Raw genomic sequence first — 25802 nt, forward strand, 5'->3', positions numbered from 1 at the left:
TTCAGTTTTAAGGAGCAGTGGTGGCCTAGTTGTTAGCGTAAGCCACTTGCGTCCTAGGAAGGCTGCAAGTTCCCCGGTTCACATCCCACAGACTGCCCTTCTGGCTCCCTGAGCAAGACCCCTAGTCCCAGAATGCACCACGCAGTGGTGGCCTACTGCTCCCTGAGGGATGGGTTAAATGCAGGGGACACATTTAATTGGAATGTACACACAGGTGCAATGACAAATATAGATTATTGTTCATTTGTGGGGGACAAAAGTATCCCCCAAAGTTCTCATAGAACTAATTTGTCCAAGAGGAATGCAAAGAGAGACAGAACCAATAGAGTTGACAGCAGGAAAAGCTGTATACATATAAAGATCAAACAAATACAGGACCTAAATCATCCAAATTAAATCAAAGAGAATGGAGTCACAAGTTTAGTCACAAGTCATAAGGAACTGATCCCAGTCCAGGATGAAATATTAAATCAAGTTAAACCTTTTTTCTTCCTTTTTTTTCTCTCTGAATTGAAGATCACCATCACGTCCTACACAATATAACTATTTGGGTTTGCTCATCATTTCCAGAGCGACTCACCTCAGGTCCTAACTTTTCACACCCGGGACACACGCTGAGCTGCTTTCTCGCTGGTCCAACTGATGGTGAACTGGCCGATCGTTACAAACAGGAAACAGGATTCCTCTTCTTCAGGGCTCCCTGTGGATTTATAGGGATAAATACATGCATGGTTTAGGAGAGACGACATAAGCTTATTTCCTATCACATGTAGTTAAACCTTCAATTAAACATGCGAATCTAAACATCACCTGATATAAATGTTTTAAAAAAGAAGACAGGTCACATTTCTGCATGTTTTTAATTTGCTTAAAACTGATCCAAGACGGGGTTTCTATGTCTGTATTTACCCTTTCAATGTTCAGTTGAGCAGTTTAAAGCACAGTGATTCCCTGATCTTTGTAAAGTGTAGGCGCCTCTGTAAAAGCAGATGTTTTTTTAAGGAACATTCAGTAATGTGTTTAAACTTTGTCAGGGGAGATGTCAGGATTTGCAAACAAGGCATTTGCACACATCACACGAACCCTGCTCATTTCAGTGGTTCTGGTTGTGTAGCACCACCTTCAGGTCAACGTTGCCTTTTATTTTTGTGAAACATACACCATGACTTGGCAGAAAACTTGAAACACATGTATCCTTGTTTTAAATCCTGATGACTGCGCCAATCTGTTTTATGCATGATATTTTTAATTGCTGTGGAATCACTATATAAACTGGATTTAACGTGACTAAATAACATTTTTTATTTAGTCACAGTTTGCATTAATTTCTGATGTGGCATTTTAGCTGTTAGTTTTACTTGGTGCTGAACATGTGAAACCAATGAGAAAATCAGCTAAAAATAAATATTAAGGGGTTAACTGAGTACATTTCAAATATTTCTGCTTTAATACCACTGCACATATTTCACGGCACATATTTCCCATTTTCTTCTGACCTATCCTGGACTGTGAACACCTCCCACCTGGTGAAGAAGGCCCGACAACGGTTCTTCTTTCTCAGGAAACTGAAATGGACTGGACTTTCTATTAAGCTGCTCGTGAACTTTTATAGAGCCACAATCGAAAGCATCTTGTGTCACAGTGTGGTGTGGGAGCAGCACGGCACAGGAGAGGAAGGATTTAGCACGGGTGGTGAGGTAGGCACAGGGGATTGTGGGACGCCATCTACAAGATGTAGACACGGTTTGTGCTGCACGAGTCCAGAAAAGGGCCAGACGAATAGCCACAGATCCTGCCCACCCAGACAACTTGTCCCACTTCCATCAGGTAAATGATGCAGGAACATTAAATCTAAAACTAATAGACGTAAATACAGCTTCTTACCCAAAGCTGTGAGGGTTATCACCCCTCTGCTGAGAATCAAATAAACCACCAGCCCGGTTCATAGTTTGTTACATGTTCACAAACATACTACTGAGTCCACATGTTCTTGATCTGATGAGAATCATTTACACTGTCTCTCACATGATAATGTCTATTTGTACACTTTTGTTTCTCAGGGAGTCTTTGTTTGGACATCCATGCAAACTGCACAGTTCTGTAACTTGTAGATGGGCCCAGTGTGTAAGATCTTCACACTGGGGCGCCATCTAGTGGTACGCTGAAGGAATTACAAATGACTTCCCCCCCCAATAGCGACTACGGAAGCCTTGCAGTATAATAAGTGTGACAATGTAAACCTGTCCTCCGTATATTAGCTATGGACATCATGTGAAATTGTTTTGGCACTATGGTTGAGTCTGCTGTTTTTTTTTTTTTTTTTTTTGTAAATTCACTTTTAAATTGCGTGATGCATGATTTTTTGGGCTCGTTTCTGAACATACAGTCGTAAAGTTGTGCTCTAAATAAGGAACTATAAACATCAGTAAAGAGACCCGGCCGGTCTTGCTGCTGTACTACATACAGTGAACAGGCTGGCCGATATCCTTCCGCATATTGTACATACATACATACATACATACATACATACATACATACATACATACATACATACATACCCTTCGTCTCTCTCTCTCTCTCTCTCTCTCCCTCTCAGGTAGAGAGAGGCGGTAGGGAGCAAGAGGCGAACAAAACGACTTGTTTCTGCCAGGAGGACAGAGTGGTTGCTGGTCTACACTGGCCTGTTTCTAACATAACACGAAAAATAAACTTCACTGTTATATTAAATAAACTTACCTGTCCAGCAGGAAGCCACTAACCTCCGCATCAGTCCGCCCTCTCTGCCTGGCAATAATAGCTGTGCCGATATAGACTCGTTTCTCTGGTTATTACATTTTCTTTTTTTGGTTATTTTCTCTTCCCTCTTCTTGGGCAAAGAGTATGGAAGCTCCTCCATTATAAGAGAAAATGGCAAATAGAATAAGTTGCAGCTGTCTTTGTCTATACTCCTCTACCACCAACAGCACATCTTCATATAGGAGACAGAGCAGGAAAACTTGTATGGCTGACAGATTGTCCCCTTTTGGCTACTGAAATCGGAAATAGTGACACAACATGGCGCCTTTCAATGGGTGCGCCGTCACATATGTGTTTATAAACTACTAATTCTAAGTTATGAGAACGCTTTCATTTTTGATGTGAGATTATTAGACTTTCCCTACTGAAGTTGCTACCCCCACGACCCGACCCCGGATAAGCGGAAGAAGATGGATGGATGGATGGATTATTAGACTTTGCTAGAATATGTATTTATAAAAGTAATACTTGATTTTTGCTAATTAAAAGCCACTGTCCCTTTAAATTAATTGCACAGTATTTTAGATCATCTTGTAAATGGACTGCTACCAGTCTTTTTGTCTCGTGCATTAAATAACTTGAACATTTCAATTTTTGCTAATGCCTATTTGCACACTTTTTAACTTCTCTGTGAGTGTTTGTCTACATTCATGCAACTGCACAGAAATCTACATCCTCTGTAAATGGACTGCTATCTGTCTTTCTGACGAACATTTTATCGTATGCTAAGGACTATTTGCACACTTCAAGCTTCTCAAGAAGTGTTGTTGGTGCAATAATAAAAAAAAATAAAAAAGTAACTTTGTGTTATTGTGTTTGCATGTTATGAGTAAAGTATTTGCATTCTGAACCGGTGTCTCACCAAAATTTCTTTATGGTACCAATGAGGAGTCTTGATATAAAGCACCTTATGAAAGTATATATACACCACAGACTTTTCCATATTTTTTCCACATTAAAACTCCAAAGTATTTGTAGGATTTTATGTGGCAGTCTAGCATAAAATTATTATATTTTTTAAAGGAAAGCTGTAGAAAGTCCTGTTTCTGTTAACTTCAAGCTATGTAGGGGACACGGGGAATGAAAACCCACTCCACATCCCTGAACCCATCAACTCCATGGTGATGCATGGCAGTGGCAGCATTATGCTGGGGTTGCAGTTCTTCAGTAGAGCAGGGTAGTTAGTCAGAGCTGATGGGAAGATGGATGTAGCTAAATACAGGACCATCCTAGAAGAAGAACCTGCTAGAAGATCCAAATGACTCTGAACTGGAGCAGAGGTTCACCTTCCAGCAGGACACAAAATATACAGCCAAAATATCAGTGATGTGGCTTAGTTTAAAGCAGATACATGTAGGTTTTGTCATGTGTCATGTATGAATCGCCCAGCCTAGATGAAATTGAGAATTTGTTGTAGGACTTCCAAATTGATTCTCCCAGTTGTTCTCCATTCAAGCTGAATGAGGCACAAAAGTGCATAATTTTAGTGATTATATCTGCAAAGTTGGTGGAGACACAGCCAAAAACATTTGCACCTTTAACTGACGTGCAAGATGCTTTGACAAAGGCTTGAGTCAGGGAAGCTGAATTAAAATGTACTCCACACTGGTAAAATTTTAATATGAATTTTTTAAAATAGGAAAACAAATACCTTCAGAAACGTTGTTTGTGGCATTATTGTCTAAAACTGTGGAAAGTATTAAAGGGTTATGAGATGTTCTGCAAGACACTGAAGCCTCCTCACATTGTTTTTTTCCACATGAATCTAAGGTTGAAATACTTTCACTGCTCACTGTTCCTTCTTTCTTCCACTGACTATGTCCCTTGTCTTACCCTTCAACAAGATCTCCTTCGGTTCTTCTTTTATCTTTGCTGCTCTCTGAAAGATACATATCACTTTGTCAAGTTGGAGAAGTGGAAAGACAGAAGAGATCAGCGAGGTGAAGCTCAATTCGTTCCATCACGAACCAGGGTGAGTTACAACAATGATAAACCCTGGTTCACAGCAAAACTCAGAAGGCTAATGTTGGAGAAGGAAAAGGCTTTCAAAAGTGGGGATAAATGCAGATTCAGAGATGCAAAATACAAGTGTTGCAAGACGGTGAAAGAGGCTAAACGGCTGTACTCTGAGAAGCTGCAAACCAGTTTTCAGCCAACGACTCTGCTTCTGTCTGGAAAGGGCTTAGGCAGATAACAAATTACAAGCCTAAAGCCCCCCACTCCATGAACAACCAACAGTTTGCAAACGACCCGAACAACTTCTACTGTCGTTTCGACAGACAAAGGGACAGTCCTGCTATCACCCCCCATGACACCACCCAACAGATCACCTCCACCTCCTCCTCAGTGACAACTCTTGCCATACAGGAGAGAGATGTTAACAAACTCTTCAGAAGACAGAACCCCCATAAAGCTGCTGGACCAGACTCTGTGTCTGCATCCACCTTGAAGCACTGTGCTGATCAGCTGTCTCCAGTGTTCACAGACATTTTTAACACCTCACTGGCAACATGTCACGTGCCAGCCTGCTTCAAATCCTCCACTATCATCCCTGTTCCCAAGAAGCCAAAGACCACAGGACTTAATGACTTTAGACCCGTCGCTCTGACCTCTGTGGTTATGAAGTCCTTTGAGCGCCTAGTGCTTTCACACCTAAAAGAAATCACCGATCCCCTCCTGGACCCCCTACAGTTTGCCTACAGAGCCAACAGGTCTGCAGACGACGCTGTGAATCTGGCCCTTCACCACATCCTCCAGCACCTGGACTCTGCAGGAACCTACGCCAGGATCATGTTTTGAAAGGCTGCTTTGAAAGGCTGGTAAAGGAACACATCGTCTCCAGTCTCCCCCCAACATTCGACCCGTTCCAGTTTGCCTACCGGCGGAACCGCTCCACTGAGGACGCCATCTCCTCTGCTCTTCACCTGAGCCTGGCACAGCTGGAGGAGAAGAACACACACGTGCTGATGGTATTCCTGGACTTCAGTTCGGCGTTTAACACCATCATCCCACAGCATCTGGTGGGAAAACTGGAACATCTGGGCTTCAGCATACCCCATTCGCAACTGGCTGCTAGACTTCCTCACCAACAGACCTCAGTCGGTCCGGGTCGGACAGAACACCTCTGATGTCATCACCCTCAGCACGGGCTCCCCTCAGGGCTGCGTCCTGAGCCCCCTGCTGTTCACCCTGATGACACAAAACTGCGTCCCCAGGTTCACCACCAATCACATCGTGAAGTTTGCTGACGACACAACGGTGGTGGGCCTGATCAGAGACGACAACGACCTGGACTACAGAGAGGAGGTGGAGCAGCTGGTGAGCTGGTGCAGAGACAACAGCCAGATCCTGAACGTGGAGAAGACGAAGGAGATCATCGTCGACTTCAGGAAGAACCAGCCTCACCACACTCCACTGCTCATCAACAGCTCAGCTGTGGAGGTGGTCAGCAGCACCAGGTTCCTGGGGGTGCACATCATGGACAACCTCGGCTGGTCTGTGAACACCACGGCACTAGTGAAGAGGGCACAGAAGCAATTGTACTTCCTGAGGAGGATGAGGAGAGCCCACCTGCCCCCGCCCATCCTCACGACCTTCTACAGAAGCACCATAGAGAGCATTCTGACCAGCTGTCTCTCTGTGTGGAGTGGAGGGTGCAGTGCCTCCGACTGGAAGAACGTGAGGAGAGTGGTGAGGAGAGCAGAAGGGATCATCGGGGCTCCTCTTCCCTCCATAACAGACATTTCATCTCAGCGCTGCGTGTCCCGAGCCCGTAACATCATCAGGGACCCCTCACACCCCCACCATGGACTGTTCTCCCTGCTGCCCTCTGGGAAGAGGTTCCGCAGCATCCGCTGCATGTCTACCAGGTTCTGCAAAAGCTTTTTCCCTGTTGCCATCAGACTGTTGAACTGCTGCTGAACTATAACCCATAAACTCTGCACAACATTCACATATTTGCACGTTTTGCATCATTGCATCTCCATCTAGCATTACAAATGCTGCCAAACTCTTAGTTTTTTTAATGCATTCTTGCACAAATGCCCTTTTCACAATCAAATTCTGTACATATAAATGTTTTTTTTTTAAAAAAATACTCACCTGTACACTGTGACTTTCTCCTGCATTGTTTACATTTCAATTGTTTTACTTTTAAATCAGTGCTGCACCTTATACTGTAATCTAATTTTTACTGCAATTTACAAGCTGTATGTAACGAAATTTCATTCTGTACGCAGTCTGTGCACACAAAATGACAAGTTGTCTAAGTTTAAGTTTGTGGATTTCAGCTCTGCCTTCAACACAATCATCCCAGCTCTGCTTCAGCAGAAGCTGTCCCAGCTGAATGTGTCCAACTCCACCTGTTGTGGATCACAGACTTTCTGTCTGATAGGAAGCAGCAAGTGAAGCTGGGAAAACATGTCTCTGACTCACAGCTCATCAGCACTGGTTCCCCCCAGGGCTGTGTTCTTTCTCCTCTGCTCTTCTCCCTGTACACCAACAGCTGCACCTCCAGTCATCAGCTCCTGAAGGAGCTTGACACCACTCTCATTGGACTTATCTCTGATGGTGACGAGTCCGCCTACAGGTGGGAGGCTGATCATCTGGTGACCTGGTGCAGGGAGAACAACCTGGAGCTCAACGCTGTAAAAACTGTGGAGATGGTTGTGGACTTCAGGAAGAACTCAGCCCAAGCTACCCCCATCACCCTCTGTGAATCCACAATCGACACTGTGGAGTCTTTCCGCTTCCTGGGAACTATCATCTCCCAGGACCTAAAGTGGGAGCTGAACATCAACTCCCTCACCAAGAAAGCCCAGCAGAGGATGTACTTCCTGAAGAAGGCAGCTGAAGAAATTCAACCTAACAAGGACAATGATGGTGTGGTTCTACTCCTCCATCATTGAGTCCATCCTCACCTCCTCCATCTCCATCTGGTACGCTGGTGCCACCGCTAAGGACAAGAGCAGACTGCAGCGTGTCATCCCGTCTGCAGAGAAGGTGATTGGCTGCAATCTTCCATCTCTCCAGGACCTGTACGCCTCCAGGACTCTGAGGCGTGCAGGAAAGATTCTGGCTGATCCCTCGCACCCCAGTCACAGACTATTTCAGACACTTCCCTCTGGCAGGAGGCTGTGGTCCATCAGGACCAAAACCTCACGCCACAAGAACAGTTTTTTTCCATCTGCTACCGGCCTTATGAACAAGGCCAAGAGGACTTACAAGCTTCTGCGTTACATTAACGCACAGTTTACTGAGTGTATACAGCTTCTGTATATATATATATATATATTTTATTTTATTTTTTGTCTGCATCATCAACACCAAGTCAAATATCTTGTAAGTGCAAACCTACTTGGCAATAAACTTGATGCTGATTTGGAATATGAACATCTTTGATTATTTGTTCATTACTCCCATCAGTCACCCCACCCAGTCACCTCTACATCATGTTTTTTCTTTTCTTTTTTTGCTTCCTCTGGATAAACTCAGTTGACTTTTCATTTTACTTTAAGGGTATGTTTACATAACCTGGCTCTGCCAGATAGATTTGCTCCGCATATCCATCTGGAAACCTTCCGTTGAAGTAATTTTGGGAAGGGGCGAAAATACTGGTTAGCTGATTGGCCTATGTTGGTGATAGACGGGCCAAATAAACCAATCAGATTCGTCGTCGCTCTGTTACGAGCGACGACGAAAACACAACCACAAGCCAAGCTACTCTTGCTGCTGCAAGTAAAGGCTCGTTAGCTCAGCAGAGAAATACTCTGTAATTCCGATAAAACTTGCTCGATAGCCACGCTAACGCTAGTTTCATCGGCTGAAGCCGCCATGTTCTTTAGACTGAACTGTCGCGCTTCCCGTTACGTCACACCTCAACCCGCCTTAAAGCCAATGCTGATTGGACGTTCGTTTGGTGAACGGCTCCAAATTTTCTTTAACGGAGAGTATCCAGACTGATCTGCGAGGTGAAACCTTGAACACTCGCGAGATCCGGATGGTCTCACGAGGCTAATGTTTACAGCCCCCAGTAATTTTTCTTACTTGATTTCACTGTACGTAGTTAGCTCCATCCCTCCATCCTCTGAAAAAACACATCAACCCAGCAAGATGCTGCCACTGCCACTATGTTTCGGGAATGTGAGAAAATGACAAAAAGGGTATAATTTTAGTTTTGCAAGGTTCTGTATTGCACTTGTATTACGTTCAAACTAAAGCCTTTACCCTCATATTTTTTAAATTATATGATTTTTATTGCTCGAGTGAGTCACGTCTAAGATTTTATGAAGGATTTCATTTTTTTTCAATTTGGATTTTTAAAATTTGTTTTACATCCAGATTTTTTATTTATTGAGCATCAACAAAGCCAGTCCTAAAAATATAAGAGGAAGAAAGAAACATATTTATGCTCTAACTGTATCACGTATTGTTGTTTATTTATTTATTTTTTATTTACTAATATAGTTTATTTATTTTTGTTTCTGTTTTTATATGCTCTAGTAAAATCCAGTGCAAGGTATGGCGTTTTTACACACTTTTTAAAAAAATGCATATTATGAATTAAAATTTTGAAACGGAAAGAAAGTAAAACACTCAATTTAGACAACCTTTAGAGGTTAAAAGAAACTCTGGCTCTTTGAAAAACAATTATTAATACAGTAGAAGTGGTTTAAAATGTTTGCACAGTGCCATCGTCTCGTCGTTGTTGTCTGCAGGGACCTCTAGTGGTGGTCTCTGTGTAATGCAGCACTCATATTTTCCCGCTTTCATTGAAACGTTGTACCAAACAGTGCTGGCAGCTTCATCTCGGTCTCGGCTCGGTTAAAAAAAGTGTAGTGTAAACGGGCCTTTTGTCCAAACGCTGCGCCGCTGCAGATCTCCGTCCGACTGCGCCATGTCTAGATCAGCGCATGGCCGCGGATAGGGAGGAGATCTGCGGTCTATACGCGGGAAAAGCGCACGGACTCTGTTTTTTGCGAAAGGAGGGAGGGAGGGCAATGCATTGACGTTTTTGTTGCAAACTGAAAGCAGACTGCTTCAGATCTCATGTGCAGGCTCGAACTGCTGCATTTGCTGTTTTTTTCTTTCCACGCACATTGTTTTGGACGCTTCCTTGAAGTAAAGTAATGGACGCGTTGCGCTCAAAGTGCCATGCGATGTAAGGAGCCTGTTTACGCACCATCTTTACGCCTTTAATGTAGATGAGCGGAGACGTCGCCTCCTCTCAGGTGGCTTTTACGTGCAGCGCTGCAGCGTCACTGGATAAACTGCAGCGCGGTCGGTGTTAGGTTGTAGTCGGAGGGATGGTGGCGGAGATGGCGAGCTGTGGAGCAGCTTGCGACCTGGACGACGGGTGAGTTCCCCCCTCTAAATTAGCGAAATAACGCAGAGAAACGTGGAGATCCGCGCCGCCGTCGAGCACAGGAAGTGGTGTCTTTTGTTTGTTATCGAGCCAGCCTCTTTGTGCATGATTAAAACAGACCAGCGAGGGCAAACAGTTTGCGCTTCCTTGTTGTGAAAATATAATCTAAAACTGAAAGCGGTTCCAGCTACAAAGGGAGCGTTTTTTTATGATTATGATTATTTCTTTGTCGGCGTCTCTGGCGAGCATGCTGTTGTGTTGTGTTGTTACATTGGGATGAGTCACCGAAAAAAAAAAAAAAAAAAACGGTGTCATCACGATTGCGTGAAGAGAAAGTTGCAACTAATGAGTAAGATGTTTGCGACTTTCGTAAATTTAAAACAAAGAGAGTAAAATCGAGGACTGATAACGCCCACCAGTTTCATATTTTTGTGGTAGGTTTTTAAAATTAAAATGAAATTAGAAAATAGGCTGCTAGATGTGCCACTGATGTTATCTTTAGAAACTAAACGTTTAACTGTGTCGCTTCCTGTATCATTGTTACCCAGGTTATGTTATTGTTGAACCAGAAGCAGGTGAGCTGATACCGATGACTCATTCTCTTCAGTGAAATATGATGCTGACTAGGTTTTGTTAGTAGGATGGACTGGATGGGAAAGACCCCACATGGGACCCCAAATAATGGCTACAAGTTCAGCAACTTGCTCATCTCCCAGAGAAAGTTTCAGTTGAGTTTTCTGAAATGTGATTCAGATACAGTAGAAATCACTTTCTCTGCTCTCAGTACAGCTGATCAGCGTGTCGACAGCAGAATAAAGGGATTCAGTTGAGATACTCTTGTTTTAAAATGGTTTGCATCATGCAAATCTTTTAGGGTATGTGTGAATCAGGTTACATCAGCAACTCTTTCTTGGGGTTCCTCAAAGCTTTGTTCTGGGCCTCATTCTTTTCTTGCTGATGACTTCCATACTGTTCTTCTAAGTCATCTCAAATTAATGAATTATCCACTTTTATTAAAGCCCCCACCCCCCTCTAGCTAAACTAGCTTTCATCACTCCCCTGATAAAAGTGGGCAACCTTATTATTTTAGGCTCCTCTTTTTTGGGTGTATTTCAGAGCTCAGACTGCTGGTGTCAAAGGCAGGTGGAAACAATTATCCATTATTTTGTTTCGGCTTTTTACCTGTATAGAATCTTTTTACCTGTTTAGATTAATCAGTCTTGTCAACCACCAACCCCCCCACGCCCCATTTTTGTTTTTAATCATTTTATTCTTGCTTTGTTCCCGTTTTACCGTAATTAAACTTCACGGACATGCTTACTAACAGCAGGAACAACACATGTTTTTTTTGTTTAATGTTGCAGATTATTTAAAAATGATTAAAACGAATAATCTGAAGGTTCTTTGGCCAAGATGTCTCATTTTCTTTTTGCTTTTGTGTTTGTATGGGTACAGCGTAATGGACAGTGGTTTATCTTAGGGCTGCAACAACGAATCGATAAAATCGATAAAAAGCGACAACTAAAAGCGCTGGCAACGGATTTCATAATTAATTTGATGTGACACGCCATGTCACAAAGCCGTTCTCCTCACCCAAATACCCCTGACTGTAAACAGAAGGGTTATCTCGTTTAGTATATCCTGCAAAAGTGATCAACTGATTTTAAGTATACTGGTTTAATGAAACTGCAACGCAAACTGACAACCCACCTCTACCACTTTGGTGGATGTGTGCACAACAATGCTGCTTTGAACATTACCCGATGAGTCAGAGACAGAGTGCCTGAACTTTTTTAAGAGCGACCTCTTCCACATCCTGAAGTAAGCGGAGGGGTTAAGCTTTCGTTTTCAAGCGATTGTTTTGACTACGTAATAATTCAACCCATGACCTCTCTCTCACCTGTAGTCGTTTTTGATCACGTCGCCTTTTTTCTTTCCTGCAATCGGTCTTCTTCTGACCTTTGCGATTTCATCAAAACATGCATTCGTGATGAAAAGATTCACATTAGTCAGTTGACAGTGAAAACAGTAAAACAGGATGCAAGAAGATTCAAATGTGTTTTGAAAAATAATACCTTGTATACTAAGTGTAATGCGTCACAATTTACACATACCACTCTGTAATTGCAACTGGCCCCCATTACAATGTACAGAACGTGCTGTAAGTCAATAGGTACTGGTGAATATAATATCTTGCGTATTCCCCAGAAAACGGTTGTTAAATAGTGTTTTGAATGTTGCAAGCAAACATTTTATAGATGACAGCAACAATATAACATACTGAATAGGTCTTACCATCAAAACAAACACGCCACTGTTGTTGGAATACCCTTCATTTGTTAGGCTATGGTGTGTGCGCAAGGTTATTTTAATAAAAGAATGGGGGAAAAAATAGTGATTGTTAGCAAATGCAAAGAAGTAATGTCTCACCTGAACATAATTGAAACCAAGCTTCCTCCAGGGGCCAGAAGCAATGTGTCTGAACAAAGAGTAAGTAAATAAAAGTACCATCAACTTTTTGTAAGCATGGATAAATTGGAACAAAGTTGAAACTGAATAAGGAAGAGGTTGGAACCTCAAATAAAAGTTTTTTTCATGGGCTTGAACAGAACTTACCTACTCAAACAAGATATATGGTTCTGTTTTCATGCGTTTAATGAATCAAAATAGTTGATACATGGAATATGTATGATCAAATGAAAACAAGACCATTGATCAAAAGCAAAAAATATATATTTTCTTTAAAACAAAACTACCACTGTCCAGATTGGATAGTGAAAGGTGCCCTAAAAACCTGAATAGATGGGTTCTACTCTCATCTCTCCAGATGCTGCCCTAGAGAGAATCAAGAAAGAAAATCTCTCTAGCCTGTGGCCTCAGTATCTGTTAAATGAGTTAAATTATTACAAGATACATTGAGTTATTAAATGTTTCTATAGAAATCGACACTAACAAAACAACAGTTAGCCACTAAAAGAGCAACAAATTAAAATCCCAATAACAAACTTTGTTGTGTATGGACATAATGGAGGAAAATATAAATGTGTTTACACAGAGTATCCAATGTCCAGATAAGAACACTGGAATAAGAATCCATTGTAGGCTGGCTGCATTGTCCTGTAAAAAGGCATCAATAGCGGAATATGAAATGCTCAAACTTCACTTACAAAAGCAAAAAAGGTTTTAACAAATTACCTGCAGGGGATCCACGGGGGTTCATTGATGTTGGTGGGAACCGAGTGGCAGTGACGCATGCGTTACTCTCTGTAACAGAGAGAGTTAACTAATATGTTACTGTCAACATATAGTGACTATACTATCCAAATCTAAATTAGGTTGCTAAGAAACCGCATAAAAGGGCCAGGGCTGCATTTTAAAATATATGTTTTGAATTTATTCATAATTATAGATATCGAACAATATAATTTCTATTTTATCAATATGCTTTTTTTTCTCGTCCAGCCCTAATACTCAACACCATTTTCGATTCTACGGTAGTAAAAAAAAAGAAAAGACAATTATAGGCTTTTTGAAACATGGAAAAACTCACCTTTTCCAATCTAAACATGGAACATGCTTTCTAAACAGAATCACAAATGCTAGTTAAATAAGTGTGCAAATAAATGCTAAATAAATAACCCAAATATAACACATGCCTAGTAGCATGCTAGCCACAGCTAATCACAACACTGGCTGCGTTAACATCAGAAATACGTTTAATGTATTAAATGAAATTATGAACCGGAACTTTAATTTATTAACCGGTCGGAGTTCATCATGAAGACCAGGGTGTCGGTCCTTGAGATGTTTGGCCTGGTCTATTGCTTGACTTTAGGCCCGTTTACACTACACTTTTTTAACCGAGCCAAGACCAGTCCGAGCTCTGTAACCGAGATAACTGTTGTGTGTAAACGGTCAGCAGACTGAACCAGACCGCGCTAACCATAACCGGACCGCGCTAACTGCAGACCAGTTCCTGAGCAGGTCTCGGACTGGTTTTTTTTGGCCCGGTTCCCTGATAACGAGGAGCGCATGAGCAAGGCAAGGCAAGGCAAGGCAAATTTATTTATATAGCACAATTCAGTACAGAGACAATGCAAAGTGCTTTACATGATTAAAATATTGGAAAATAAAACAGAATAAAAGCAAGTAGGGATAGTGTAGAAACAAAAAAGAACATTTGAAAACAGTAAAACATTTTAACTTGAACATTCAAAGGCAATTCTAAACAAATGTGTTTTTAATCTTGATTTAAAGGAACTCAGGCTTTCTGCACTTTTACAGTTTTCTGGAAGTTTGTTCCAGATAAGTGGAGCATAGGAACTAAATGCTGCTTCTCCTTGTTTAGTTCTGGTTCTAGGTATGCAGAGTAGGCTGGAGCCAGAAGACCTGAGTGGTCTGGAGGGTTTATACGCTGATAACAAGTCTGTGATGTATTTAGGTGCTAAGCCATTTAGAGATTTATAGACTAACAGAAGTATTTTAAAGTCTATTCTCTGAGATACAGGGAGCCAGTGTAAGGACTTTAGAACGGGGGTTATGTGCTCTACTTTCTTAGTCTTAGTGAGAACGCGGGCAGCAGCGTTCTGGATCAGCTGCAGCTGTCTGATCCACTTTTTAGGCAGACCTGTAAAAACACCGTTGCAGTAATCAATTCTACTAAAAATAAACGCATGGATTAGTTTTTCCAGATCCTGCTGAGACATCAGTCCTTTAATCCTAGAAATGTTCTTCAGGTGGTAGAAAGCTGACCTTGTAATTGTCTTTAGATGCTTTTGGAGGTTCAGGTCTGAGTCCATCACTACTCCCAGATTTCGGGCCTGATCAGTGGTTTTTAGCTGAAGCGACTGAAGCTGTGTGCTAACTTTTGATCTCTCCTCTATTGGTCCAAATATTATTACTTCTGTTTTGTTTTTGTTCAACTGAAGAAAATTTTGACACATCCATGCATTGATTTCTTCTAGGCATTTACTCAGTGCCTGAACTGGTTCATAGTCACCTGGTGACATGGTGATGTAGAGCTGTGTGTCGTCTGCATAGTTATGGTAGCTGATGTTGTTATTTTTTATTATCTGGGCTAGAGGGAGCATGTAGATATTGAAGAGGAGGGGACCCAGGATGGACCCTTGGGGAACCCCACATGTGATTTTTGTAATCTTCGATGTAAAATTACCTACTGATACAAAAAAGTCCCTGTCCTTTAAGTAAGATTTAAACCAGTGGAGAGCTGTACCAGAAAGGCCGACCCAGTTCTCCAGGCGCTCTAACAGAATGGAGTGATCAACAGTATCAAATGCTGCACTGAGGTCCAATAGAACCAGCACGGTGGTTCTTCCACAGTCTGTATTTATATGGATGTCATTAAAAACCTTGATAAGGGCGGTCTCTGTACTGTGGTGAGCACGGAAACCTGACTGGAAACCATCAAAGCGGCTGGTCGTTGTTAAGAAGGTGTTTAATTGTTGAAATACAACTTTTTCAATAATCTTACTGATAAAGGGGAGGTTTGAGATGGGCCTGTAGTTCTGGAGTAGAAGTTTGTCTAAATTGTTCTTTTTCAGCAGTGGTTTGATAATTGCTGTTTTTAGGGACTGGGGGAAAACACCTGACAGAAGGGACGCGTTTATTATCTGAGTCAAATCAGACGCTATTACAGGTAAAACTTTTTTAAAGAAAGCTGTGGGTAGAACATCAAGGCAGCTGGAGGAGGAACTTAACTGCTGAATGATCTGCTCTAAGCTTTTGTGGTTTATTTCGCTGAAATGGGACATTTTGTCAGAAATAGTTCCAGCTGAATAAAGCATTGGTTCTGGTGTTGATATGGTAGTACAAAGTGATCCTCTAATTTTTAGGATTTTTTCAGTAAAGAAGTTAGCAAATTCGTTGCAGGCCCTGGTGGAGTGGAGTTCGGAAGTCACGGACACAGGAGGATTTGTTAGCCTGTCAACTGTGGAAAATAAGACATGAGTATTATTAATGTTTTTCTTGATGATCTCAGAGAAGAAAGATTCTCTTGCATTTTTCAGTTGTAAGTTATATCTGTAAAGTCTCTCTTTATAGATGTCGTAGTGAACTAGGAGTCTATTCTTTCTCCACCTGCGTTCAGCTTTTCGACATTCCCTTTTTTCACTTCTAACTGATGGAGCATTTCTCCAAGGAGATTTTTTCTTCCCGGGAAAAAACTTCACTTTGACTGGAGCAATGCAGTTAATGATGTCTGAGACTTTAGACTGAAAGTTATCTACTAGCTCATCTACTGAGTTGCAGCCCAAGGTTGAAGTATCAGAGTAAGCTTGAATAAAAGTTTCCGCGGCATTGTCCTTAAAGGTGCGTTTTCTTACGATGTCCCTTTGGCTAAATGAGTCGCTGGTAATTATGCTTTCAAAGGTAACAGAAAAGTGATCGGATAAGGCAACATCAGTTACATTGACCTGTGAAATCTTTAGACCTTTAGTGATGATCAAGTCTAAAATATGTCCCTGTTTGTGTGTTGGCTGTTTAACGTGTTGACTTAAACCAAAGTTTCTAAGTGTGTCACACAGTTCTTTTGCACTTCTGTCTTCAGGGTTGTCAACGTGAAAGTTGAAGTCTCCAACAATAATTAAACAGTCATAATCAACACATATCACAGACAGCAGGTCACTAAAATCATTAAAAAAGTTTGATGTGGACTTAGGAGGCCTGTACACATTCAGAAACATAGTTCGTACCGGGCCCTTTACCTGGAGAGCCAAATGTTCAAAAGAGTCAAATTTTCCTAAAAACACCTTTTTACACTTTAGTGAATCATTAAACAATGTTGCTACTCCTCCACCTTTCCTTTGCTGTCTGCTCTCACAAAGAAAACTGTAGTTTGGAGGAGTCGACTCCATCAGTATAGCTGCTTCACTAAATTCATGCAGCCATGTTTCTGTTAAAAACATTACATCAAGATCATTGTCAATAATGAAGTCATTAATTAAAAGGGATTTTCCTGACAGAGATCTAATATTTAATAAACCCAGTTTATATGACTTAGTGGTTGATGATGTCTCTGTGACAGGTTGCATCTGACAGTTTATGATTTTTAAGTATTTGTTCCTGTTTATCCTTTTGTTTTTCTTATTTCTGCCACGTATTATCACAGATATTCCATAATCTCCGGCGAAAGGCCCCGGCTGATGCTGGGAACTCTCATGTCTGATAAACGTGTGGCCAGGGCCCAATCTGTATCACAGCGAAGTAATTTGGAGTTCCTCAGTACCAGAGTGTTCTGTGATACGTGGAGGAGGAGGATCTGAGGCTCTGAGGCCTTTGGAGAATCCTGGTTTATTCACAGCAGAATGGCTATGTGGAGAGGATGTCATCTGTAGGCCAATCTTAAATACTTTGTTCATGTTATGAGAAAATTCCAGAAAAGGAACTTCTAGACTTTGTGGAGAAGAAGGGGAGGCGGGTCCAGTCTGGACCGGTGTTTGTGAAGATGGAGGTTCTTGGTCCTTTCGTTGTCCTGCTGAGATCTGGGATGAATCGTCCTGTAGCTCTGACAACGCCTCATTCTGTGTCATCTTTCTGGCCATCTTTATCTTGGCTTGTTCGGGCTGCACTGGGCTTATCATTTGTTTTGGCACTGGATGTTCCTTGTTTTGGGACAGAGCTGATGACGCATGGTTCACAGAATAGAAGATGTTTGAAATCAGCCGTTTTGCACCTGACCTATTTAGAGAGAAACAATCTCTGTTGAACAGATGTCTTCTTTCCCAAAATATGTTAAAGTTGTCTATGAAGGTTACAGTTGTTTCTTTGCATGTTTTTTCCAGCCATTTGTTTAGCATCAGAATTCTGGAAAAAATCTCGTCTCCGCAGTTAGCGGGTGAGTGAGGCCCGCTAAGAAGAACCTTGACATTCAGGCCATCAACAAGTTTCAACAAACGAATGTAATCCTCTTTTAATACTTCTGATTTTCTTATCCTGTTGACGTCCGTCAGGGCTTCAGCTTGTATTATGAGGTTTTCCAAGGTCGGACGTTTTCTCAAGATCCTTGGAAGGTCTGTCTGAAGGATGTCTGTTAAATCAGACACCAGGCCACAGTTCCCGTCGTTATAAATCAACACCTCTGTATTTTTCTTGTTACAGAAATGTTTAATCCCCCTTACAGAACCATTGCATAATATCAGGGTCCTTGGCCCTGTGGCATGTCTTTTCTCTGATGTCTTAGAACGAAAATCGTTGACATACCTCTGGTTTTTGTCCTCCTGGGTCACATTTTGGAGCGGAGCGAATCTGTTTCGTAAAGGAATTCCAGCATTTCCAGCAGGTTTACTCCTATCATTTGTTGTGGGAACAGTCCGCTGTTGTTTTACTTGTCCTGGGACATCTCTCTGTAGTCTCGGCCAGTTTTCTTTGTCTAGGCGTGGGGTTCGTTGGTCCTTTGGTCTTGCACCCAGAGTGGTCCAGGGATTCTCATTTTCCTCAGGGAACTGTTTGTTCGCTGAGTCGCTGGGCTGGTGGTCACCGCTCGGAATCACGGGCAGGGTCGTATCATTTCCATTCGCGGCGTTTACATCATAATTCACTTCAAGTCGACAGATTTTCAGTTCCATAACAGCTATCTTCTGTAAAAGCTTGTCAAAGTCCATTGTGTTGAAGGAGGGCATCTTTTCAAAATCCAAATCAAAAAATAAGTAAAAGAAAATAAAAAGAAAATAAATAAATAAAAACTAAATCCAACTTTCTGTGGTTTAGGTTAGGAGATAAAAAGGAGATAAAAAGTAAAAGGCAGGAAAATGCAAGCAAGCAGAGAGCAGAGAAAAAAGCGTCCGAACAGGCTGAGAGGCAGCAAAAGTAGGCCTTTTAAGCAAAAAAAAAAAAAAAAGTCTCAGTCCTCCTGTTTGTGTAAACTGATTCCAATCTTTAGCAGAAAGTTACGAAACTATTAGCTTCACACACGGGTGAAGAGAGGCAAAAAAAAATTGTATCCAACGTGTTTTTTAATTCATTCCACCTGTGCGAGCCTGCATGTGTGCTACGAAACACCAACGACAGAACAGAGACCTCCCACCTGCAAGCACGCGGAGACGCAGACCGCGTCATGCCCTTACAGTCAGCTGTCAGCGGGTTTCCCGGCGTGTCTGGCTGCACGTCCCGATTCACACTCCATTCAGACAAATTTCAGACATTCATAATAATACTAGCTTCCTTACCATGCCACACGGTTTCCAGTGATGACTCTGCTTATGAACCTCGGCGTCTGTTGTTGTTTCCTGCGTCTGTAAATCCTTATTAGACGTTCATTTGTCTTATCCACGTCCCAAAAGCCGACTCTGTCAAACAATAACATGCTGAATGTTGCGGGTGCCGCCATTTTGATTTGCTCCGTCCCGCCTTCAATCCCAGAGAGCTGCAGTACCGCAGATCGCCACTAGGAGGCGAGGAGCAACCAAGGAACCATAACCGAGATAACTCTTGTGTGTAAACGGCTGCTTTTATCTCAGTTAACTGGACCAAGCTCGGACCGGTCTCGGCATGGCTTGGTTTTTAGGTGTAGTGTAAACGGGCCTTTTGTTGCCGCCACTTTAAAGCACTGTTTGCACTCAGGCTTGTCAAGATCTTTGGGTTTCCCTTCTTTGTTTGCCTCGCATGCAAAATATTTAGTATCGCTGCCATGCCAAATTAGTATTGTATCCGGATACAACGTTTGAGTATTGATACTTTTTTTTGACAACCCTACTTTTTACGGGTTTACGTGATAATCTGTGTTGCTCCCTGACATAAAATCCCATTGCACTGTTGGTTGTGGTTGTAACATAACCAGAAATGTGGAGAAATTCAAAAGATCATTAAATGTGGCATCTGAACAGTTTGCCCAGAAGGTAACTAGGGACAACATTCACCAGCAACAAACCAAATAAAGGCAACCTGCTACTAATCGGGTGAAGTTTGCTGTCTGATATTCAGCGTGGAACGATGCACTGCGGGGAAAGTTTCTGAAATAAATTGCAGCAGAGAAATCTGAGAACTTACTCAAGAAGTTTGTTTGTCTGAAAACATTTGAGCAACCCCGATGCCCACATCTCTCAGAGGAAGTGATGATTATGGAAGCAGCCAATGAGCTCAGAGCTACAGTTGTGGTGTTACTATTTGGCAGAGGCGTGAGACGACCTTGACAAACAGAGAGAAAGAGAGGGGGAGACAAAACAGGACATTTGTTGTAAAAGAAAGGAAGTAACAGGATATTATCAGGATAAACAGATGCCAGATGAAATATCCCCATCTCCTATTTCACCATTTGGCTCACGATCGGGGAGTTCTAACATTTTACAGCCGAGGGAGAGAAACAGGAAAAGAGACAGATGAACTGGTTCACCACTCCTCCCTGTGGGTTATTTGGCACCCTGCCTCTTCCTCCTGATAGAAAATCGACGACATGTTGCCTCTTGTTGAAGCTCCAGCAGGTTGTCCGGTTCCTCTTCACCAAAAAAATCCTCTGTGCACCATTAAACTAATCAGATGTACTTTTATTTTTAAATAACCCAACTATCAGGAACACAGAGCAGGTTCTTTTTACACTTTAGTGTCACATAAATGCCATAACCATGTAAGAGTATGCATTTAGTTTGGCTTTCTTCCACATACATAAGTTTAGTACTCATTTACATTATAAAATGCTAGATTTTGGGAAAACTACAAAAACACCCTGTGATTAATTCTACATTGCCCAGTTTCAGACCCAATGAGGGCCAGTAAGCGTTAAAAAAATAAAAATAAATAAATAAATAACTTATTAATTTTCAGCCGCACATTCATTACAGCATTCAAGTTTTATATAATGCTGTTCATTTTAATATACAAAACCGGCAGATAAAACAGAAAAAAATCTTACATGCAAAAACAAACGAGCAAACATACACAAAAAATATAATGATAAAGGAAAATACAGAAATCTATTCACATTACAGTGAACATAACTACTAAAATATAGCAGTGATTTGGTTGTGATGAGGTACTCATCCTGTATGTTTCCATGTATTGTAAAATTGCAAAATGGCCTTGAAAAATGTAGCAGTTGAACCTGCTAATGTACATTTCATCTTTTCTAAATTCAAAAAGATCATGAGCTTTGCAAGCCATTGTTCATGTGGAGGAGGGGACAATCAGTATTGCAAAAGCTATTGTATCTGAATTATGTTTGGAAAGTTAAACATCTGGAGGTATGACTCCAAAAATAACAGTCAGAGCAGAATTGCCAAATTTAACATTGTATATTTTTGAAAGCATGTTCAATATAGAAGTCCAATAGGTATTACGTTTTGAGCGTGCTCAGAAAGTGTGAATAATGAAACCCGTTCCTGCCTTGCATCGATTACACCGGGGCTCAGTCCCTGGATAACACTTAGCCAGCTTTTCTTTTGAAATGTGTAACCGGTGCAGGACCCTGAATTGAAGAAGCCCATGTCTGATGCATATAGAAGAAGAGTGCACCGTGCGAAGAACAGATTGCCAGAGCTCATCTGAGCTTTTGGCTCAGGTCTTTCTTCACCACAACAGACCAGAGCAGCTCCCACAATCCGTCTGTCCATCTCTCGTTCCATCCCATCATCACTCGTGAGCAAGACCCCAAGATACTAACTCCTCCGCTTGAGGCAGAAACTGACCCCCCCCCCCCCCCCCCCCCCCCCCAAACCCAGAGGGGACAGTCCACCTTTGACTTTCAGTCCATTGCGGTGTCACTTTGTGGAGCTTTTGCTTTCTTTCCCTTTCCCAGACCTAAAACCTTCCTCTTCTACGTCCTGACGGACGCTTTGGTTTTTACAGCGATGTGTTTGAAGTTGACAAAAGAAGAACACAATAATGTGCTCATTTGAAAATGGGATGATTTCAATCACCCAAGATATTTTGTTTCCTTATCACAGCGCTTGCTTTTAATAACTAAAAGGAGAAATAAGGATCTATTAATGTCAAATATGATGTTGGTTTTCCTAATAAGAAAGACTTGACCTTTTTGAGGTTTCCAAAGGATTTTATTTCCTGTACATTCACATTTTAGTACATTTATCAGGACAAACCAGATTAAAGATTTGGGTGGGAATAAGCCTTTTTTTTACATGAAGACTTCTAAGATTCTCTGAGCGCAAAATGTCTTCAACCACGGAACTGATGTCCTGTTTTATTTTTCAACCTCTTTTGGAGATTCTTGTTTTTCTTACTCCACATCTCACATTACTGTTCGTAAGCTGGAGTGGAGACAAAAGGATCCTGCATCTGGACAATATTAAGCGTCATTATAATGTTCATTATTCGGAGATGTTTTAAATTATTTTCCATTTATATGTTCTTAACTGCATCTCTTTTGTCTTACAGAGACAGGGATGTCCCTGACCTGCAGAAGAAAGGTAGGGTCACTTTAAGCCCCTCTTTTTTTGTAAATGCCGTAAGCTTCTTTGTTTATTTTCACTTTGTCATGGGGCACATGTGCTGCTACTTCTGCCATAAGCCCCTTTTCCACCAACCATACTCGATTTGGCCCCGCTCGATTTTACTCGGCGCGGTTTGTGTTTGGACCAGCCAAAAAATGCCTGGAAGAAGGAAACTCCTCCTGGGGGCAGCTTTAGCCCCCGTCCCCCACTCCATGTCTTGTTTGCCACATTGACACAATAAAGAAATCTGCGAGAAAGTGTAAAGAATAAAAAGTGGAGAGGTGCGACGAGACTGTCTGACCTGCTCCAAAGTTTGCCTTAGAGTTAAAATTTAGAGCTTTACGAGAATGCTTTTGGCTCAGCCATAGCAGGAGTGATGAGAAGACGTAAATGTAAAACCGCAGATTTTTATTTTTATCGGTTGGATATTGCATATTCGCGCTGAGTGATCTTTGTTCAGAGGAGCTCCTCTTACCGCACATAGTGGATGGATCAGCAGCCGTGAACACATTTTAGAAACAAAACGTAACAGCTTTCAGCGTGTAAAACGAGAGAAAGCCTTGATAAATAGAATTTTATTTATATAGCGCCAATTCATGATACATCTCAAGGCACTTTCCAAAGTCAATTTTAATCACATTATACAGATTGGTCAAAAAGTTTCCTCTCTAAGGAACCCAAGTAGATTGCATCAATTCTTGACAAGCAGCATTAACTCCTCCTTAAAGAGCGTAGAGCCACAGGGACCGCCATCTGCATTGTTGATGGCTTTGCAGCAATCTCTCATACTGAGCAAGCATGAAGCGACAGTGGAAAGGAAAATTCCCCTTTAACAGGGAGGAAAAACCTCCAGCAGAACCAGGCTCTGTATGAACTGTCATCTGCCTCGACTGACTGGGTGTTAGAGAAGACAGAGCAGAGACACAAAAAAAAGACAAACACAGAAGCACACATTGATCCATTAATCTGCCAAATCTGCAGATACGGCACGTCTGCATATAGGAAGCGGAAGTGTCGTTTTTCTTTCTATTGTTTTCTTCAGGCATGGTTCATGGTTTGTAAAATTATATTTCGTTTTGACCAACTGTGTTTATGGTGGTTCTTAATATTAACGTTGTCGCTCTTCTGTTTTTCCTGGACTTCCCTAGAGAAAACAAGCTTGTTTCTCCTCGCCTTTGGCCAATAAATGAAAAGCGGTGTGTTCACGTCAAAACTCCGCTTGAGACCTCTCGTTTAGATCCTGTTCCTGAGCAGGGCCGGATCAACTCAGGCTAGCCCTGGGAAAAAAAAACTGTTGCTGAAATGTTTGCGAGCGGGCGGAGCTGAGAAGAGCGCGGCCAAACCGAGGCGGTGGAAATGGGGCTATACTTCCTTTTTGTTCTCACTACCCTCCAGGCTGCTTTTCATACAATTTGCCTGAAAGGGCTGCACTATGCTTGCACGCACCCATGTAAATACATTTGTTTTCAGCTGTGTGGTGCATTTACTACATTTCTCCACAAGCTCAAACTAAAGCAAGAAGGAAATTATTTGAAATGACCTAAATTGGTAGATATTTGTTGGCGTAGTTGCATGTCAGATATTCATTTGGTACTCAAAGGAAATTTGACTTCAATGGTAGGTCATCTTGGAAAAGAGCCACCAACTGAAAGGTTTTCATTCAGGATTGCATTGTGTTTTTGTCCTTAACTTTATGGCTTCAGTTCAATTATTTGACCATAAACTTTTGTCAACCTGAACCATTAATATTCCTTCTTTAAAAGTGTTCCGCTATCAGTATGAAACAAGTCCGACCATTGTCTCTGTGGTTTATTACAAAGACCTTTCATCTCTGCTTACGTAATAGAGCATCCAGTTCTAGAAAGTTGTTTACCAACTGCGTGGCTTTCCTAAATCCTGTCTCACAGGTCTACAGTTGACTTTTTTTATTATCATAACTCGACAATCACAGACGCCACCATATTTACGGACATTTAACAAAATTAAACCCTTGGACAGAAGTTCAACCATTTCAAGAATGACATATAAAAGTAATAATATACATATTCTCTTTCTCTTTTATGATTATAGTCTTTTTCTGTTTGCATTCAAGCCAGTGATGATTCAGATCAGAGAAAAGAAATGACTTGGATCGACGTTTCTCAAGCTTGTTCATGCAAGTTGGTTCTACATATAAAGGGTTATTTATGTTTAGATTCAACCCTTGCCACTTTTTTCAGGTCTATTATGGAATCAGAAATAGCAGAAATTCTTAAATGCATTCGAGGGGGAACACAGAAGTCCTGTCCCTTCCACTCGTTTAGCATTTTGTCCCAGCAATGAAAAGTATGGGGCGACTATGGGTGGAAAAAATGGTTTTACTTTTTTATTTTACTTTTTTTTTGTTGTTTACAATGGAAAATCTGAAATTGTGGTGTGCATTTTTGTTCACCCTCTTAAGATAATCCCAGTGCAAGCAGCTGCACTGAGAAGTCACTTGTTTAGTAAACAGAGTCCACCTGCATGTAATTTAATCTTGGTATAAACGCATCTGTTCTGTTTGCTAGAAAACGTCGGTGAATAAACGGCAGCATGACGTCCAAAGAACACAGCAAGAAAGTTGTAGATAAATTTAAAGCGGGGAATAAAACAAGCTCCCAAGCTTTGGACATCTCGCAAAGCTCTGTTCAATTCATCATCTGAAAATAGAAAGAATATGGCATAACTTCAGACGTACTGTTCATCTAAACTTAGTGCTGGAGAGCATTAATCAGAGAAGCTGCCAAGAGGCCCATTTTAACTCTGGAAGAGCTGGAGAGATGCACAGCTCAGGTGCAGGGATCTGTTGACAGGACATCTAAATCTGCCCTTCATTGAAGGGTGGCGAAAAGAAAGCCATTGTTGAAAGGATGCTCTAAATAGTCCAGTTTCTATGTTGTCACAAGTCATGTAGGGGACACAGGAAACCCTTGATTGAAGGTTGTCTGGTAGGATGAGACCAAAAGGAAACTTTGTGGCCTAACTACAAAGCACTGTGTAGTAGAAAGTTAACACTGTGCTATGCTGAAACATGAAGCATCATGCTGTGGGGAGGCTTTTTCTTATCAGTGAGAAGAAGTTGGCCAAGGCTGATGGGAAGATAGATGGAGCTAAATACAGGGCAATCCTGGAAGAGAACTGATTTTAGGCTGCTAAGACTTAAGTCTCGGGTAGAGGTTCACCTTCCAGTGGAACAATGGCCCTTAACCAGACCTACAATTGAATGATTT

General features: G+C 41.7%; 1 protein-coding gene across 2 annotated transcripts in view; it reads left to right on the forward strand.

The window, feature by feature from the left end:
* Positions 1-9581: 9581 nt before the first annotated feature.
* si:dkeyp-97b10.3 overlaps positions 9582-25802 on the forward strand; it is a 35052-nt gene continuing 18831 nt past the window's right edge. For both annotated transcript variants that reach the window (XM_012871818.3, XM_021321118.2), the window contains exons 1-2: positions 9582-10150; positions 22499-22530. In XM_012871818.3, the coding sequence (XP_012727272.3) occupies positions 10101-10150; positions 22499-22530 (82 nt within the window). In that variant the 5' untranslated portion in view covers positions 9582-10100. The remainder of the gene's footprint in view (positions 10151-22498; positions 22531-25802) is intronic.

This window comes from Fundulus heteroclitus, chromosome 18 (genome assembly GCF_011125445.2).
Source record: "Fundulus heteroclitus isolate FHET01 chromosome 18, MU-UCD_Fhet_4.1, whole genome shotgun sequence".
Lineage (NCBI taxonomy): Eukaryota > Metazoa > Chordata > Actinopteri > Cyprinodontiformes > Fundulidae > Fundulus > Fundulus heteroclitus.